Source organism: Streptopelia decaocto, assembly GCF_964273445.1.
Source record: "Streptopelia decaocto genome assembly, chromosome: 7".
Taxonomy (NCBI): domain Eukaryota; kingdom Metazoa; phylum Chordata; class Aves; order Columbiformes; family Columbidae; genus Streptopelia; species Streptopelia decaocto.
In genome coordinates, this window is record NC_138661.1 from 58,903,602 (window position 1) to 58,922,364 (window position 18,763).

Genomic DNA, 18,763 nt, shown 5'->3' on the forward strand with positions numbered 1-18,763 from the left:
ACTGTGAGAGTATTAAATATTCAGGGAATACCTGCTGCTGCCTTGATTTCGTGATAAGGAATCTGTCCATACCCTTCCATGGTTAAATTGTTGTCCCCATGTTTTACCTTTTAAGAGTGCACACTTTTCAGAACATGAAGTTTCTATCTTACTCTATAAAACACTGGCTAAATGTGCAGCACTCTATAAATAAAATTTTATATTTCAGGTGCACAGTGCACAATAAGTACTGTGCATGATAATTTATCAATATGTTTGGACATCTCTGCTGGGAACATGTACTGGTAGTTGCCTGTGTTTGTGTTATCTTGAGGGTGGGGTTATAGGACTCAGAATTTGTATTTCTGGTCTCTGTTCCAAGAGGTACCACTAGGTATGTCTAGACTTCAGTATGAAAAAAGGCTTCAGGATTGGTAAACCAACAGAAGGAGCTCCCTCATACTGCTCTCACTGTTTTCGCTTCTCCCAGCAGAAGAACGGAAGATAATACAAGTCTTTTGAGATTTGTAAGACTTCATGAGATATGACCTATAAATATCAGCAGCCTCCCATCCTTTAAATAGTTAGTACTGTCATTTTAATTTCAAGTGAGCACTGAGATTGCTATCAGACATGACGATCCTTTACATCTGTTGGATTTTCATCGGAACAGTATTAGTTATGTGGCATATTTATTGAAAGTGGTGGCTAAGGATTCTTACTGTCTTATTACAGAAACGTGTTATTAAGCCTCAGTCCTGAAAGGAGCACTTGAAAGGAAGGCTATGGAAGCATATTGTTTCTTTTAAAGACATACAGTCATTACAACTTATTAAGAATTAACTTCTATATGACACTATATGCAAGTTGCCAGTAATAATCACAACTACCTTCTAGCTTTAATCAGCTGTCAACATTTGCATAGGTAGAATTATGAATTAACAAATATATTACAGGCTGGGCTTTGGCTATTCCTGTTTCTGTTTCAAGTTGGATTGACCTTCAGAAAACTATGTTCATCTGAGCTTTGCATGAGTGAATCCACACAATATGTCATAAGTGCTCTGAAGATGTTGCAATCAGTGAGCTTGGCTGCCTGCAGAGTTTGGACCAGCTACTTCCCTTCAATGACGTGACTCTAATTGCCAGCACTAAGCAGAGCTTGGGTGTTTCCTACCCACAGTAACTTATTACTCAAATGTTGTTTATCTATGAGGTAAAATATACGTGGCAGGTGGCACCAAAAATAAATAAATCACTCTCAAAGCAAAATAAGACCAGGAAAATCGTTAAGGATATGAAACAACAAAGGGGAAAGCATTGTGTGTTTGTGGAGCCACAGAGCGAGTTTTCTTTGTTTTATGAAAATGAGGCTTACTTGCTGTTTGGCTGTGGTGTTATAAATAATAGCACAGGGAGGTGTAGAAGTGTAGAAGACAGCTTTCTCTACCCACATCAGTAGCCACCCTGATCAACCTGCTGAAAAGCTTTGGCATCATGTCATTGACAGGTTAATAGTCTTAGTAAATCACAAACTCTTGGGGATTTTTAAGTGTTTTCTTGGTTGTTTCCTGAAATTCACAATGTTAGGTAACTCTTTAAGATTCCTTTCCAACAAAGGATTTAAAGCTACTGGTATAAACCTGCCTGAATTGTGAGCAGTAGCCTGTTACATACATATTGATAGTGGCCCCGGCACTACAAAATTGCATGTGTGTGTGGGACCTCATATATGGTAGTAGCCTCAAGGGTAGTAAGTCCATGAGCAAAATATAAAACCTATTATGTATATACTGAGTTTCTAGGGTACCTGAGCTGCATCAGGCAGGCAGAGATCTGTGTGCTGTTGAACAAGCTAAGCTATGTAAGAGCTCACAGGTTCTCTAAAGAAATGTGCATAAATCTGGGGTCAGACCCTCTTCTGCAAATGAGTTTATTACACTTAAATTATTAAATATACGAAGATGCTATTGAAGATTTTGATCCCCCAAGCAGGGTGAGGTGTAAAGAAGACACAGGGTTGCTCAGTGGTTTTGCTGTTGTTGTACAAGGGCAGGAGTCACAAGCTTTGCAGGGAAGCACTGCTCTTGTGCACCCTGTGCCTCTCATTCTCTGTGGGTTTCTGACGGTAGCAGGTCTCATGGTGCTGCCCCGGTGGATTCTCATGAATGAACAGCATTTCAGTAGAACAGACTGTTTCAGGTGGAAGGGACCTACAGCGATCATCTAGTGCAACTGTCTGACCACTTCAGGGCTGACCAAAAGTTAAAGCGTGTTGTTAAATGCTTCTTAAACACTGACAGGCTTGGGGCATCAGCCACCTCTCTAGGAAGCCTGTTCCAGTGTCTGACCACCCTCTCAGTAAATAAACGCTTCCTAATGTCCAGCATAAACCTTCCCTGGCGCAGCTTTGAACCGTTCCCACATGTCCTATCGCTGGATCCCAGGGAGAAGGGACCAGCACCTCCCTCTCCACATCCCCTCCTCAGGAAGGTGTAGAGAGCCATGAGGTCGCCCCTCAGCCTCTTTTTTTCTTCAAACCAGACAATCCCAAAGTCCTCAGCCACGCCTTCCAGGACAATCCTTCCAGCCCTTACACCAGCTTTGCTGCCCTCCTCTGGATGCTTTCAAGGACCTTCACATCCTTCTTAAATTGTGGGGCCCAGCACTGTGCACAGCACTCAAGGTGAGGTTGCACCAACGCTGAATCCAGTGGGACAATCGCCTCTTTTGACCGGCTGATGCCCCCAGGATGGGGTTTGCCCCCCGGCTGCCAGGACACACACCACTGGCTCCTGTTGGGCTGCTGTGGACCAGCATCCCCAGATCCCATCCTGCAGGGCTGCTCTCCAGCCACTCCTCTCCCAGTTTATATTTGTGCCTGGTGTTACTCTGACCTAGGTGCAGAATCCAGCATTTCAGCTTGTTAAATGTCATTCCATTAATCATTGCCCAGTGCTCCAATCTAAGTAGATCTCTCTGCCAGGCATTTTAAAAGTGCAGTACTGAGGCTGTAACAAATCGATCCACTCCTGACTACCCACATACCCAATTCAGTAAGGACAGCCAGTAGAGAACTTGCCCCAGTGGCACGTCCTTATTAAACACTTTCTCCAAAATGAGCTCGAATCAGTCTTCAGGTCCACTTGTTTCCTGCCCTCCCTGCTGGGCACTAGCAATGGTGTTTGTGTTGGTGGTTGATTGGGAGGCCAGAAGAGTCAGCAATCTTTTGGTCACTAGGTTAAATTGAAATCCCATTTGCTTTTACATAGAATGTGAGATCACATTCATTACAAGAACATTTCCTTGTAATAACATTTTTTTAATTCTGCATAAACATGCAGTTTTCTTGTTTTGACTGCTTTACTGTTGACACAGGTTGCTCCAATGGGTGGAGAACAGAAATCAACCATCCTGATGAATCGCAAGGTGTAGTTCAGGCTCAAGGATACTTTTCCTGAAATTCAACTACTTGCACTTTAAGCGTAGCATTATTGTTTAACTGATTGCTCCAGCTTTTAACTTGTTCAAGCTAAACTTTCTGCTTCAACTGACTTTGAATGCTTTCTTTTTACCTAGGAATTAATGAGTAATAAGTTTTATGCAGCCTAAAAGTTGCTCAACATATTCAGAGGTGCAGAATTTGGGAAGGAAAATTTTGTCTTTGGCGATCTTAAGTGATACAAAGGAACGTAGTTTTCCTGTAGTAGCAAGTAATCTCACTTCTAGTATCAGTTTATAATTTAATTTACCACTTAGGACAGCATTGTAGTATGTAATTAAGAGTTTACTTTGCTGTTGTTACCCCACAAGTTGTGCAGATATTGAATAGTATTTTGAAGTCTTTTTATATTAAGCAAAACTAAGCAGTACAGGAATTTGTCCCTTGAATGGCCTTTGTTGTCTTAACATACAGGTTTTGTATCTGCCTATATATTAAGTTAATTATGGGATAACTCTCAAAAGATAAGGGGAGCTGCAAGGGGCTGGACATGTTCCCAAGTTCCTGAACTTCAGGTTTTTTTATTAGCAAGAATATTTTTATCCATCATGATTCTTGAAAACATACTCACAATGCTTTATAGTTGCTTTTAAGCTTGATAGAAAATATTTTAATATTATTTTAAAGTATCATTAACGCCATTACTTTTATATTTTTTCTCCTTTCCTCATGGTAACTTTCTGATCCTTTAAATCCTTTCCATTAGCAAGGCTTGATGTGGTGGCACTAGAAAAATCATTTCACTGAGAAGTGTGTGACTTAAAATTTGGGCTCTGTAGGAGGCAAATGTAGCGTAATAGATCATGGATGCCCTAAGAATATATTAAAAAAAAATGTCCTAGCTTCAGGAGATGCGTGGCTATACCAGGATGGCCCTTGCTGACTCTGCTACCAGAGGGGCTGTGGGATCTTATGTTGACTATAAAACTAAAATGAAAATCACTACAGGAAATTTGGTTCAGGGTAAAAAATACTGCTGTGAATCTACCAAGTCTTCACAGACTTCTTTTCAGGAACAAAGACCTGCAGTACCTGCCTGCCTGCCACTCACACACATCACACACCCCTTCCTTCTTTTCCAGTCCCCAGCCATGTGTTTTGGCACAAAATCCTGGACCATGCAGTCAGTGGTCTGTCTGTGTGTGGTTGGAGCCACAGCCTGAGGAACCGCAGTCTCCTTGATGAATTTGGTGAAGCAGATTAAAGGAGACGTCTTCCTTTCACCAGCGTAGTTCTCCAGTTTTCCCTAGTGTTGAGTTACTGGAGAGAGGGAGAATGGTGACTCTGTGAGCGTCAATTAAACATTTCCATGTGGGACCTTTAGTACGTTTTCACAGAATGTTTTCTGAAATGCTGCAGTTGGTGGTCCATTAATGGGAAGTTTAGACCCCACCTCCTGTTCTGAAATACAAAACAAAGTCCTGAGAGGTCAAAGTGAACAATAGGATTTTTTTAATCTATCGGAATGGTCCAACCCTGATAGCCAGGCAGGAGGTTCCAGCTCAGCCTCCTCATGGACACGGTAGGTGGCCTTGTGCTGTGGGAGCAGCATTTGCTCCCAGCAGATGTTTTACCATCGTCTGCAGGGAGAAGCATGTGGGCTGCATGGAAGCCTTCTATGGCCACCAGCTGGACCACACTGATCATGCATGAACATGCTTGTGCTCTGCTAGGCTTTGCCTCTGCTCTTTATTCTAGCCTCTCTTTCTCGTTGTTTGCATGTTTTCAAATCATTCTTGTCCTTTTCTCATTAAATTCTTCTTCAAGAGTAACTAAAGCTCTTCCTTCTACTCTTCATCTTCTCCCCTTTTCTGGTTAGATGACTGTAGGAAAGGTCTCACATGCCATTGGAGCTGTGGCTGAAGTTCTTGTCAATCTGTATGTGAATGATCACAGACCCAAGCCACAGCTTTCCCCCCTTGAACTGGTAAGAATGAACCCACAAAGAAACAATAACTTGATTTAAAAGAGTGGTGTTTCCAGAGTGTCGTAGCAACTTAACACCCTGGTTGTGGAGCACGTTAAGCATTATGAAAAGTTTTAGTCTAACACTTATTAAGGAATCAAGTGCATATTGGCAAAATATGCTGATGTGTGAATATGCTGGAAATATTGCTCACCGTGTCTTCTATTTAAATTTTTATTACTTGCCTGTATGAATTTAAACTTCAGGAGGCTTTTATTAAATGTAATTACTGGTACAGTTAGTAACAGAAGACAATTATTAATCAGGGTGGCTTCTAAAGAAAGTTTTGTGCAATACATGTTTATACAGTTATTTTTAGCTCACAAATGCTGAGTCGCTGTGCCTCATTTTGAAGAAGAGCTGGTTTTAAACTCTGACACTGTTCTGTGTTGAATTCAGAAGCGGTCTCTGGACAGAGCTACAGGTTCTTGCCCCTTTCCTCAGTCTCCATCTCCCGCCTCCACTGCTCAGAGCTGTCAGGTATTGGGAAGTGAAGTAAGGTCTTGTGTTGTAGTGGTGACACTTACCTATTAGCCAGCACTAAACTCGATTGCTTCCGATTCATTGTAACTTTCTGACCTGTTCTATTAACATATTTTTTAAAATGCATTTTTTAAAATGCATTTGTGTGTTCTTCCATTTGCATGGTTGTTCATTTGGAAAGTTTCCTGTAGTTCATATGCTGAAATGATCCATCACAGAAAAATGGATCACTAACGGCAGATTTGGAATGGGATTCTCAACTTATAAACACAAGAGTGTGACTCGTGACAATGACAATCGTGACTTGCACTTAACGTTAAAAAATTGTTCCGAGGCCGCCCTTTGCTGGCAGATTAAAGATGAGTTGCGTGGACTGTGTGCTCCTGTCTGAATGTGCCTGGACTCTGCCAAGCCCGGGCTTCCTTTGTCCCCTGTGTGGTACTATTGCAGTGGGGGGAAAGGGAGGGAGATGGTGGCGGCTGTGGTGGAGACAGGGTGCGCATCTGCACCGACCTACGGCTTAGCACAATACAACAATGCAAAGTAACATCCTCATACCTGCTTCTAATAGGAAAAGGGAAGCCTAGTGGCATCTAATCCATTTATAACGTAGTTTTCTGTACCGTTTGCATGTATATCTAGAGAGGATGAGATTTGTGGCAATTAAAGAATGTTAATTGCCAGACCAAATTCAACAAAAACTTTCAGAATAGTTTCATGTTGTTAATATAGATCATATTTTACAGTTCAATGAGTTAAAAATATTCTGACTGTCTGTGGTAGGAATTAAATTACTTTTTTTAAAACAAACTAAGCCTCAGCTTGGGCTGGTCTCAGTAGGAACGTGGCTGAGAGGGGAAGCACATCTGCAGCGATGTAGGTGGTAGTTCAGACACCAGGACTGAGGACTGTCAGGGTTTCTCCCTGGAATTGAAAGCCCGTGCCTGCATTTTCCTCTGGAGTGTGCACGAACTGAGTGTCTGTTTCCTTGTCTCCAAACGGGTGCCCGCTGCTGGAGGCCGGCAGCTCGGCCTTTGTCCTCTGCCCAGGAGCACCGATGCCCACAGCCCTGAGACGCGGGTGCCCGGGCCAGCACGGTAAACAAGCATGTGGGGCTGATGCTGCTCTTGTACCTGAGCAAACCCAAAATGTTGGTGAGCTCCCACAGGGAAGCTGGATGCAATCCAGCTGAAAATTCACCCTTCAAAGTCCTTCTGACGTCTGATAAATGAATTACTGCCCAAACCTACAGAATTGCAGAAAATGAGTAATAAAAAAGCTGACTGATGCTTATTTTAATTGTGTGTGGAGGGAGCTGTGTAAAACTTCAAGCAGCTAAAGCAGCTGCCCACTTAATAAGAATTTATATCTGGATGTAGTGCTGCAGTTTTATGTGCATTTCTATTTTTTATCTTTTAACAGGGATCTCTGCGAAAAGAATTTCCTCAGTCTATTGGGGGGAGTGACATTTGTTATTTCTGCAATAAACGGGTATATGTTATGGAGCGGCTGAGTGCAGAAGGCCACTTCTTTCATAGGGAGTGCTTCAAGTGTGAAATATGTTCTACAACACTCCGTTTAGGAATTTATGCCTTTGATGTTGAAGAAGGTAATATAGGAGCTATTTAAGAATATTTTAGAATGTCCAAGTATCAATGCTTTTAATGGAACTAAGGAAAAAGGCCTGGCTGAGTAGCTCGGTCAGGAGGAGGTCTGCCAATTCTGTTGCTTACGTCCACACTGATATTTGAGTCCTTGTACTTGCAGTTCTAGTCTTTCAAAAGAATCAAGTTATGACAGACCTGAGCTTTAAATAAAGAAATCCTCAGTAGAAAATAAGTAAATAAAATGTAGCTTATCCAATTACAGGTCAGAGCTGGGGGGGGGACGGAAGGGGGAGGGTGATTTTTCTCCAACAATACAGAATTATTCTTATCTCTTACTTATAGTCAGCCATTAAATAATGTGATCTATAAGGATAAACCATAATAGTGGCAGATTTACATCGATGGAGGATATATAGGTTATTTCTTTCAAGACATGATGACTCGGGAGTTGAAAGCTGTAGTACTGGCCAAGCAGCGGTGTAATTTATTCCAGCCTGCTGTAGAACGGGAGGTTCAGATCTTGGGCGCTCAATCCCACCTACAGCCTGGGGTTAAGGGATGGGCAATTATTAAACCGAATTGAAATTCTCTTGCCACTTCCAGATTATTTGAGTAGATTCAAGTATTAACGTGATCTCCTATTAAGGAATTAAGGGTTCAAGGCCAAAGGTGGTTCTTTTGTGGTCCAGAGAATCTTCTGCAAAGATTTTTTTGAATTGATTATTTGACTTCTTGCTGCTTGATGTCTTGTGTTGGTTTGTGACTTGTTATTTATAGAATCTTGTTTGTCTGCTATTTATTAACCTTAAACCTGTGTAGCAAATAAATGACCTCACCTTATTTAACAAATGCGTAAATCTGTGGACTATAAAAGAAACCCATACAGACTCAGTGGCAAGTTTCCCATTCTTTTTGCTGTGCAACCATTAATTACCCTGATTTCATCCTTTTATAGATGCAACAGTGGGGCTTCAGTCCATAAACGTATAGATAAAATAATTTATTCTTTCTCTTGTAGGTAAATTTTACTGTAAACCTCATTTTAAGCACTGCAAAATCAGTAGTAAGCACAGAAAGAGAAGAGCAACATTACAGCTCCAAGGAAAGGTACGTATTGGTTATATTACTAATGCAGGAAATGTTGAGGCAGATTTATCTGGGACAAGGTGCAGTACTCGTTTATGTATGTGTGTGAGATATCTTTTCTACCTGATGTCCAGAAGCAGTAAAATCAATACCAAAATATAACCTTCTGGTTCTGTCAATGTGGCGTATTTATATCCTGGTTCTCAATGGAAATTAAGTAAAGTTGACCTGAAGAGCAATTGGAAATGAAAAAAATATATATAAAAACTTGAAAACAGTAATAGAAACTGGACTTTGAAATTTTAGAAGCAGATTTAACATTTCTTTTAATGCTTTCTATAAGGAGACAGCAGAAGCGTGGAAGAAAGAGGAACCCAAACCCACAGAGACCACCACAGAAAGCACTTTGTCTACTGCAGGCAGTCCAGAGGACAGGTCCCCAGGTATCCTGACTTCCTTCTTTAGGGGCGCGCTAAGCTGGCCCCTGCGGGTGACAAGGGATCTGCTTGACATTCCCAGACGCCTGTCTAACTGGATGCATGGTTTTCTGCACGCTACCAATCTTCATTTCAGGGACAATGCATATAACTATACCTACTTGTACGAACTCTTGAGCCTTGGTGTGCCATTCCTCTGTGCTCTTCTAGAGGTACTTGCTCATATGTACCGGGAAGCAGAGCTATCACTTGAAAATGTGCTTGAATGGGTGAAAAAATTCTATAGGGTTTAGATTCTTCTGCGTGTCTTGCTCAGTTGTGCCTTTCAGATTTTCAAAATGAACAGCCTCGCTATTTTCTTTCTTGAGGTTTTTTTGGTTGCTTTTTGTTTTTCCTTTTCACGCAATTTAATGTGTGACAAATGAATGATGGATTCCTCGAGATACAAACGAGGTGCAATGAAAAGTTTCAATATAAAATGTACTGTATGTTAGAGCATGAAGGGCAGTGTCCAGACACATTTCCAGAACACGGACACAGATGAAGGATATTTTGTAGATTCCCTTTTTTTTTCTCCCTGTTTTATCCTGTGGTCAGACCATTGGGGGTTCATACATCTTAAAACCATTCTTCTCCCTACCACTGCCTCTCCCCATCCCCAATTTTTTTTTGACAAAGAAAGAACGTATGTTCTTTCAGATGTTTGGGGAATATTTGTGACAAACGACTGGGTTTTGAAACCTGAATATGGCGCATACTTATTTTTTTTCTTGCTTTCATCTTTGCTCTGGGTTATGAGGTTTATAACTTGCATGAATATGTGTAAAAAAAAAAAAATAATAATAATAATTGTACTTAATTCACATTGCTCCTAGTCATGCCTTTTACATTTCTTACATGTGATAGATACCCTTTGTTGATAATGGGTATAATCTGTACTACTAATTTATTTGAAGTTTTGAAATAAATTTGAAGAGCAAATCGTAGTTGAGTGAAGGCTTGTTTGAAACTGTAAGTCAAAGAACTGGTGATGTAAGTAGACCCGACTTACTTATTCCTCAAGTGGAGGCTTCCCCACGAGGTAGCTGGCTTGAGGAATATCCATTCATGGAGCACTGGTCTGTAACTGAAATCACTGCTGTTGTGCCTCTGGGTGGGCACCGCTTCTCTTGTCTTCTGGAATTTTTTAAAAATACAAGTTTAGAACAAATAACAAAACCCTACAAATGTATACTAAGGAGATTACTTCTTAGCTGGGTATTTTGTTTATTTCACTGTGTAAAGCCTATAGCGGAAAGGTGAATTTCTATTATTGGGAGCAGCTGTTAAGGTAAATTCTTTTCAGATGTCTCTCAACAAGGTCTACCTTAATCAGAAGGTGTTGGCACAGGTTAAATAAACTATTTAACAGCAAGGAGGCACCAGGATCCCAAATTCTGATTTACTTTCAGCCTAGTTAGCCAGTGAGGTAAGCACGTTCCCCACCTCTCAAATACTTAAATGTTTAAATTTAGAAGTCGACCAGGAAATAGGTAAATACATAAACATGGTAATATGTGTAGCTTAAAATTAAAAGCATCTGTAGCATTTATTTCTAGCCAAAAGAATATGGCTTAAATAATAGGAGTAACATTGCGTTCAGTTAGTACCAAAGTTGAGGATCACCTTCCAGTGGTCTTAAGTGACTGTACTGCTTATGGGCTGCCAGTCTTTTATTTTGTTTGTAACATAATGTGGGAAAAGATGATTTGAATTGTTGGGTTTTTTTGCTTGGTTACTAAAAGGAAATATGTCTTCTGTTTAAAATAAATTGCAAACTGAATTTTTCTTCTAGATAGTTTGACTTTCTTGAAACAACAAAGATAAACCTTTTCACATTTTAGATTGCTTACGTATTTTGGGAAAAAAAATGTTAAGTATATGCACAGAACTTGAAAAAGTGCTTGAAGAAAATTGTTAGGCGTAAGGTGGTGTGTGTTTCAAATAAATGGCCATTAATGCTCAAACATGTATTCAGCAAAACTTTGCTAGAATATTGACTGGACACAGCGGCGATTACAGTAACATGGCGGGAATCTGTATGTATGTAAAGAAATGTATCTGTACCTCTTTTATAGCATTTAAAAAAAAAACTACTTTGAAATGCTGCATACTTTTTAAACAATTTGCTAATGATGGTGATTGTTTTGCCCCTAAAAAGGAAAAAAAATTGCAGTGTAATTTACTGTGTTATTCCTGCAACATAGCAAAGTGCTAAAGTTTTAAAATTCGGCTTGCCATCAGTTTTTATTTCAGTTTGTTGACAGCACAGTCTTTTAGAACATTTTTTTACGTGACATTTTCTCCCACTGTTTTTTACGGGAAATTTCCTGCCTTTCAGGAAAGTGGTTATAATGGTGAACTGCCAGGAAATGGGGATACAGTAACAAAAGTGGAAATCTCTGATGTGCAATGAATTGAAAGCAAATTAATCTTACCAGTAGCAAGTTTAAAGTTAAAAAATAAAAAGATGGTCTTGGCTTTATATAGGTTTATATAATGAGGAATAATATTCCCACATTCCCACAACAGCATTCAGGGACTTGCATAATGAGAACATTTTCCTGGGGAATCTTAATTACACAGCATATTCCACTGGGAGTCTGCAGGTGGTTCTGCAACCTTGGGAATGTTTTTTTTATTGGTGTCAATCTAATTGGTAGATTTTGTTAAATCTCTTCATGTTCTGCTAGTAAGATTCGTACCTATTTGCCCTCATTCCTGATTTAATGAAAAAAAGGCAGTTTCATTTTGGCCAATTCTTCTTTGTGCCTGCGTAATCTTTCCGATGCTTTCCTGCATAACCAAGTTAAGTTCTGTGTTTTTCTTTTTCCTGCTGTCTTTAATGTCAATCTCCCTCGTTGCTTTTAGTCCAATTCATCATTCCGGTCCTGCACCCGCTCACTGGCTGAAGCCTTTCTGCTCTCAGGTGATTTTTTTCTGCTTGCCGGTTCCAAAGTTGTGTGACTAACACTGTCGTTTGACAGCATTTCATTGCGCCTTTGTTTTAAAGACTTTTGGAGCAAACTGTGTGTGTCTGGTATGTTAATGGATGCAAGCTTTGGCATGATCATTTAACCTATTGCTGAGTTCATGGTTCTAGAAAAGGTAACATCTGCTCTCCATAGAGAATGTTTTTCTCTCTGTGTCTGTGCATGTGCAGTTCTTTGTGCCTTTAAGGTAAGTTAGGCAAGTAAATTGTTTCTTGAAAGAACTAGTTAAAGCCTCATTTCTTTCAAAGTATTGAAGGGAAGGTTTAAAATAAGGTCAGGACGAGCTTAACCAGCTGATTCTCCTGGTTAAGGTGAGCACCTATTTCCATGGAGCTCAAACACGCAGTGGGCAAGCAGCGTTTGAGCACTGTGCTGCTTTCTAAGCACTCTGCTTTTGTACTGGAAAAGTACAATATAAAAGGATTCTGTTGAAAAAGTAGCCAAAGTGATGCAAATTCCAGTCTTTCACCCAAAGTAATGTAGCAGGCAGGCCTAACAGCAATACATGTGCATGCTGGTTTGGGTCTGAAATACCAAAATGCCAAGTTTATATAACCAGAGTGTTTTGGTTTGAATCGTTTTGTTAACTAATTAACTAGGCCCCATTTGCAACTTCGAATGGATTTGTCTTGCTGCATGAGATGTTGCTGCTACCCTCCATGACAAATTCGTGCGATTATTTTGTAAGTTCTTTTTTACATAAGTTCCAGGATATATTATCACATGTGGATAATCTGGAAGGGGAGGTGAATCCAAGCTAAGAGCTCGGGCTGGCAAGCAAGTGCACTGAGGTTTCTGTTGCCCCAGCCTTCCCTGCTGAGCATCCCTTTCAAAGGGAAGGGCCTTCGGGAATTGATTTAAGCAGCAATTTTCATTAGCAGCCAAATATCCTCCGCCACTTGCCCCATTTCGCACACCTCAGTCAGGGGTGCAGAAGGGCTGCAGGGTGCGAGCCCAACTCTCCTTTTCTTGCTGATCTGTATGTTTATGTGACTAAAGCAATTGGATTTATTTGTGTGGGTATCCTAAAATGTCTTGCTGGATTTGAAAGTCCCCGTGCCGTGCCCACACAGAAACCTCTCTGTATTTTAAGTGTCACTTCCTGCACAAATGGTCAGGACGTGACTTCCTATGTATTTCAGGGCTACGGTGTTTTGTTACAAAGCTCAGCATGCTTTGAGATGAAGGCTGTGACGTAAAGGTCTGCCATTTCAAACCGTTTCCCATTGCTGTGTCTTGTACCCTCTGTTGCAGAGTCTTCCTAGCTCTTCCTGGCCAATGAGGATTCTGTCCTTCTCCTAAATCTTCTGTCTTCATTTTACTTTATAATATTAACAGAATATTTTTACTAAATAGTTTTTAATGCTGTATTTAAATTTTCACATGGAAATTCTGTATTTTGCACACAGTGAAAATTGTTTTAGCTTTATTTATGATATCTGCTGTAAACAAAAATAAATGTAGTTCTTTATAAGTCTCCTTGTTTCATCTCTTCCTTTTAACAATATTTCCTGAGGACAAAGGCTTAATAGTGACTTCACACTCGTCTTGCAAATTCCTCTTCTGGTGGATGCTGTTGTGTTATCTCTGACCCAAAGGCCAGAGCGTTTCACTGTGGTGGTATAATCGCATGTGTGTCCCTTTTGAAAGGGATAAACACCGGGGTCATTGACGAGTTATCCCATCCGCTGCGAATCAGGAGATGCCTGGTGTTGGGATTTATCCTTCCTGGGAACAATAAGTTGGTGTTGGTGAGCATGGGGGTTGCTTGTATCACACATACAAATGGCACTTGTCCTCTTCTCTTTGACTTCTGTTACCTTTCCTTAGGTTTTTATTTTACATATTAAGGAATGTCATAAAGGTCATGCCGAGTTAATGTGTTTGGGATCTCAGGTTGTGTACGGGAAAAGCAGGGAGTAACTATGGGTAAAGCTTTACGTTTGATGCTGGCTCTGGAGTGCTCTTTGCAAACTCCCTGGACCCCTGGAAGCTGCAACTAATGGTGACCTATTATCTGTTAACAGTGGCCTTATTTCATTTTTGTATTTATTTCCCCTTCCTTCGCCCTGTCTTGGCTTTTTTTAATGTTTGGGTTTGTTTTTAAAGCTGGTGGTGTGGTTCTTTGTAAACAGCAGGTTCTCCAAAAGAGCTTTCCTAAGTCTTCCTGCCCTTCATCTTCTTACTTTAACTTGCTCTGCAGTTCTTAAGCTATAATCTCTTCCTTTGTATTTCGAGAAAAAAAAACAAATCCCAGAAAGAATAGTCCCGATAGTTTAATGGAAAAATGGTGTGATATGTATTTTTTTTAAAAGTTAATTCAAACTGAGCCTCACTAGGTTGGAACAACAGAAATTAATTATTTTGAAGTGTTGCTAAAGAACAACAAAGACAAACAAATGTTAATTCCCAATGACCTATTCCATCTTCCTTGCCAAAGAAAAAGCCACTATGCACAGTAGAAAGTTTGCTGGCCGAGGGGAAGATGATTTGCGTGATGAAAACATAGGGCAACAAATACCATTTAAGACAATACTTGGCACTTCCTTAATTGCAATGGACAAAGTAATTCAGGCAAAACTTAATTTACTCTTTGCACAATTTACAGTTTCGGAGCAGGCTCATTTCTGCCATCTTTAATTGATCATCTGAAGCAGAAGCAGTGGCATAGCAACATCAGAAGAGGTTTTTGTGTCCATAGAAGGTGATGATTTGTCTGGCATTGAAGCTTTGAGAGGCATCCAATGTTCATGCTGTTTTCATAATGTTTCACTTATTCCTGCTAAAATAACAGTACTATAGCTTGGAATTGGGGCTAATGGTCTAGATTTGTTGTGTTTCTCCTGGTGATGCAGAAGGCTCCAAAATTCAAATCATTAGCAAATCCTATCGCTAGAGGGATATACATACAAGTAAACATGCCATGCCCTGTAATACTAGTGGTCGAGACAGGACACGGACTACAGAAAAGAAATAAAATGGTCAAAATGGGCAACGTGAGGGGAGCAAGGTTTTTAGTTCCCTCCCAGTCAAAACCATTACACAATAAACCTAAATATTCCTTGTTTTGCTCCTAGTAATGCTGCTGGAGGAGGAGCCCAGTGGGTTGAGTTCTGTGTGAATTTATCTTGCAAGTTACTTGGTGTTATAGATGCCATGATAATGCTGGGAGTGCAGAGGTGCCGTTTGCTGTGTCTGGCAGGCTCGGAAGCTGCTCTGTTGTTCCTCCTGTTTATACTGGTTCCAGTGGGCTCTGGAAATAGCCCCCACCAGGGCTATTTGATTTGGAAATACATACACAGATGGGTTTTTTTTAAAAGCCAGGCTAATCTCTCATTCTCCAAGCAAGGCAGCATTAGCTGCCTAGATATCTGCTCATGGAAAGCAAACATGTCCAGTTCTGTAAAGGTGACCTTCGTTCATTTTAATTATGCTAATGCTTTATAATGAAAAAGATCTTGCCATTTTTAAACATAGTAGATTTGAAAAGAGGAGTTCAAAAAAACCTCCCTAAAGTTGCTCAGATTCAAATGTTGGCCTTTCATTAGCTCTACCAAGAGTGATTTCTATTCCTTTCAGTTTCTTCTAGGTTGCTGCAGCTATAAAATGCCAGTGAAACTTGCTTCTGTATGTATTCCAACCTCAAGCAAGGGCTATAGTTGGTGTTTTCCCACAACATTACGGCAATTAGTTACTATAATTGGCTTTAATTCACTTCTGGCTCACTCATTCCTCACATTCCAATCAAAACAAAGAGTTCTGAAATGCACTGAATTCTGCATTAATATTTATATTTTTGAAGGCATGACATGTTTTCAGATGAATTCATAATTTTTTTTTGCATGAAAGATCATGGTACTGGAGATCTGAAGACGTTATGTATTAATGCTTGAGCCAATTCTACAGATTAGTCATGTAAATATCTCCCCAAGTCTCTTTACTTTCCTTCATGTACTATGTTAAAAAGAAGGTAGCTTTGATCTCATCTCATCAGGTGGTGGGCTCCAGATTTGTTTGAAATGGATGGAATTTCTGATACTTTTTTTTTTTTAAATGTGAAATTACAAAGAAATTTGCATGTTGCTATAGTCTTGAATTTGCTCTTTCGGGATTTACTCTGCAGGTATTCATTCACATCTTTGTTTTAGGTTTTTTCGTGCTTTGAGTCTGTGTGCAAAAAATACTGTGTTGACAGACACTGATCACTCTAGACACTGAAACTGCTGTTGCCGCACTCCGAATTCACAGTTACTACATGCATTAATATACCAGACTACCACAGATTGCTCTGATAAAGTGTATATTTACTCTAAAATTATCATGTGTTATCATAGCAGTTTTTGTTTGAGAAACCATTTGCCATGAAGATACACATTCAGCATACCTACTAGGTTTTCAGTGAGTTGCTTTTTCCTTCATTAGTTTCTGCATAGTTTGTATTAGAGCATTAGCGTGCACTGTCCTGGGTGCGTTCACGACTTGTGTGCTTTGGTCTCTGTCTTGCTTTGCCAGCTTCAAATTCCTTGGTTATATTTTGTGCCTGAATTCAGAAGTGCCTCTTTATCAAGTAGCAATAGATACTTTGAAGAAGTGTTTTGCTGCTGAAGAAGTTGTATAGGCGCCAGCATGGGCCCACCGGGGAGCGGGAGAAGATGGGCTCCTGGCATGGGGACAGGAGGATGGGTGGTGGAGGGGCCTGTCACTGGGCCATGGCTGGAGAAGGGGCAGCAGAAGAGCATTTGCAGGTGCTGGAGGTTGGAAACCAGGCAGGTGATCTGGCCCCACTGCCACAGGGAGCCACCCCATGGAAATGGGGGAGCCTGTGGCCTTTATTCTTTGCCGTTTGGTAGCCATCATAAGGTGGAAATGACTTCTGTAGACGTATGAAACAAACATGAGGAAAAAGGAGGAGAAATGTGTCAAGAACTGAAATCTGTGGAATATCAGACATCCCATCTTTTACAGGAGTTGTTTTTCAAGGACAGAAATCTGCCTGGCGGTTCCTGAGGTGTGATGAAAACTCGAAGTTTGGATAGGACATCAGTTTGGGAATGCTGGTTAGAAGCCGTGTAGCCTCTGAAAGCAATCTGTGAAATACCTTCATGGGATGTTTTCCGTTTCAAACTCAAACACAGGCGATCCTCCCATGCAGCCTTACGTGTTTTGAAGCTCAGGGCACAGCTGAAGCTGTAACAGGTTTGAGCTCAGATTTCACTCCCGTGTGGTCTGGTAATCAGTGTCTTAAAGCAAAACTAAGGTCCAACCAAGCTGGAGGTGTTAGAGTTCCCCCATCCCCTCTCACAGTTCTCCCCTGGCAAGTGCCTTTGCTCTGTATCTCATCCTGGTGCTGGCTGGATTCATTTCAGCTGTGCATCCACAGCACTGGTATAAAGATGCCTTCCTTCTGCCCCACAGCTTTCTTAAAGCACAGCCGTATTGTAAGCAGAACTCATAAATCTTTTTTTTTTTATTATTATACACTAAGAAATCAGAGAGGCAGTAAAGTGTGCTGGGTGTGCTACAAATCAATTTGTGGTCTGCCGACTGAATTTCTTAATGTTGGGTTTTGGTGCCAACTGGTGTTTGCTTTCACCATCAGAGCTGCCTGCGTTTATGAGTAACTCCACTTTCAAATTGTTCACTCCTGCTGTTGCCTTAGTCAGCAGCTCCATACAAGGCCAGGCAGAGTCCACTCATCCTGGGAATGATTTATGGGGTGACACAGTTTAATGGCAGGCGGAGAGCCTCAGGATTGCCAGGGTGCAAGTTAGGCTGGGGTTGTTATGGGGGCACTGTGTTGTGTTGGGCCGGTTGCAGAGTGGGGAAGGTGAACCCTGTGCCAACCCTGGGTGCCCGAGCACCCACTGAGAAGAGCAGCACCCAGAATTTCAGTGGTGGTTTCCACCTGAAGACCTGAAAGCCCTTTGCCAGTGCTGAATGGCTGGGGCAGCTGTGGGTAAGTACTGCTCCTGCTTCACAGCCATCAGGGAGTGTCACAAAAACGTGATGATGTGTCAGAGGTGCCAAAATATCACATCCCAAGTGCAGGTTACAACACCTAATTCCAGTAGGTTTCCTTCTTCCTCCTCTCTGACGAACAGGGCCCTCATGCATGTCTGCGATGTGGGCAGGGCTGTAAGAAATTGATTGTTTCTTACCTGCTTTTCCCTGATCCGTGGGGGTTGTGGAGCTGCCTGCCCTGGGGCAGGGCAGTTGTGGCAGGGTCCCTTTTGCTGCCAGGGGTGGGCATGAACCATTGCTTAGCCTCTCCAAGGGCCCAGCCGGGGAGTCTCCACCCAGTCAGCCATCAGACCTTGTTTGGCGTGGGGTGCCCCCCAAGCTGGGTGGATCAGGGTGCTCTTCGGGATGTTTTCTGGACCAGCTGCCCAGCACAAGCTTTCTTCCCGGCCACCAGTACTCTGGATGTGTTGTGGTCCAAAGCAGAAAGCTCGATTTCATTTTAGAATCTGTTGTTTCCTGGCTCTGTTTTTCATCTGCCTTTGAGAATGTTCTCTGGGTTTGTATTAGTTAAAGTTCTCATACTTTGGTTAGCTGGGCAAGGCTCAGTCCCTCCTTCTGCTTGTGCAGGGCTCCCGTTTGGTCTGACTCACCTTAGCTGAGAAATACTGTGGGAGCTCTCACTGTACCTTGCTTAAAAATGAATTTCCCTC

General features: G+C 41.3%; 1 protein-coding gene across 20 annotated transcripts in view; it reads left to right on the top strand.

The window, feature by feature from the left end:
- MICAL2 (microtubule associated monooxygenase, calponin and LIM domain containing 2) overlaps positions 1–18,763 on the top strand; it is a 146,429-nt gene that overhangs the window by 82,114 nt on the left and 45,552 nt on the right. For 11 of the 20 annotated variants that reach the window (XM_082057594.1, XM_082057595.1, XM_082057580.1 and 8 more), the window contains 7 exons: positions 5,301–5,408; positions 5,847–5,942; positions 7,353–7,539; positions 8,556–8,644; positions 8,967–9,066; positions 11,971–12,028; positions 13,347–13,569. In XM_082057594.1, coding sequence (XP_081913720.1) covers positions 5,301–5,408; positions 5,847–5,942; positions 7,353–7,539; positions 8,556–8,644; positions 8,967–9,066; positions 11,971–12,011 — 621 coding nt within the window. In that variant the 3' untranslated portion in view covers positions 12,012–12,028; positions 13,347–13,569. The other 9 variants (XM_082057583.1, XM_082057582.1, XM_082057584.1 and 6 more) reach the window with 8 other exon arrangements.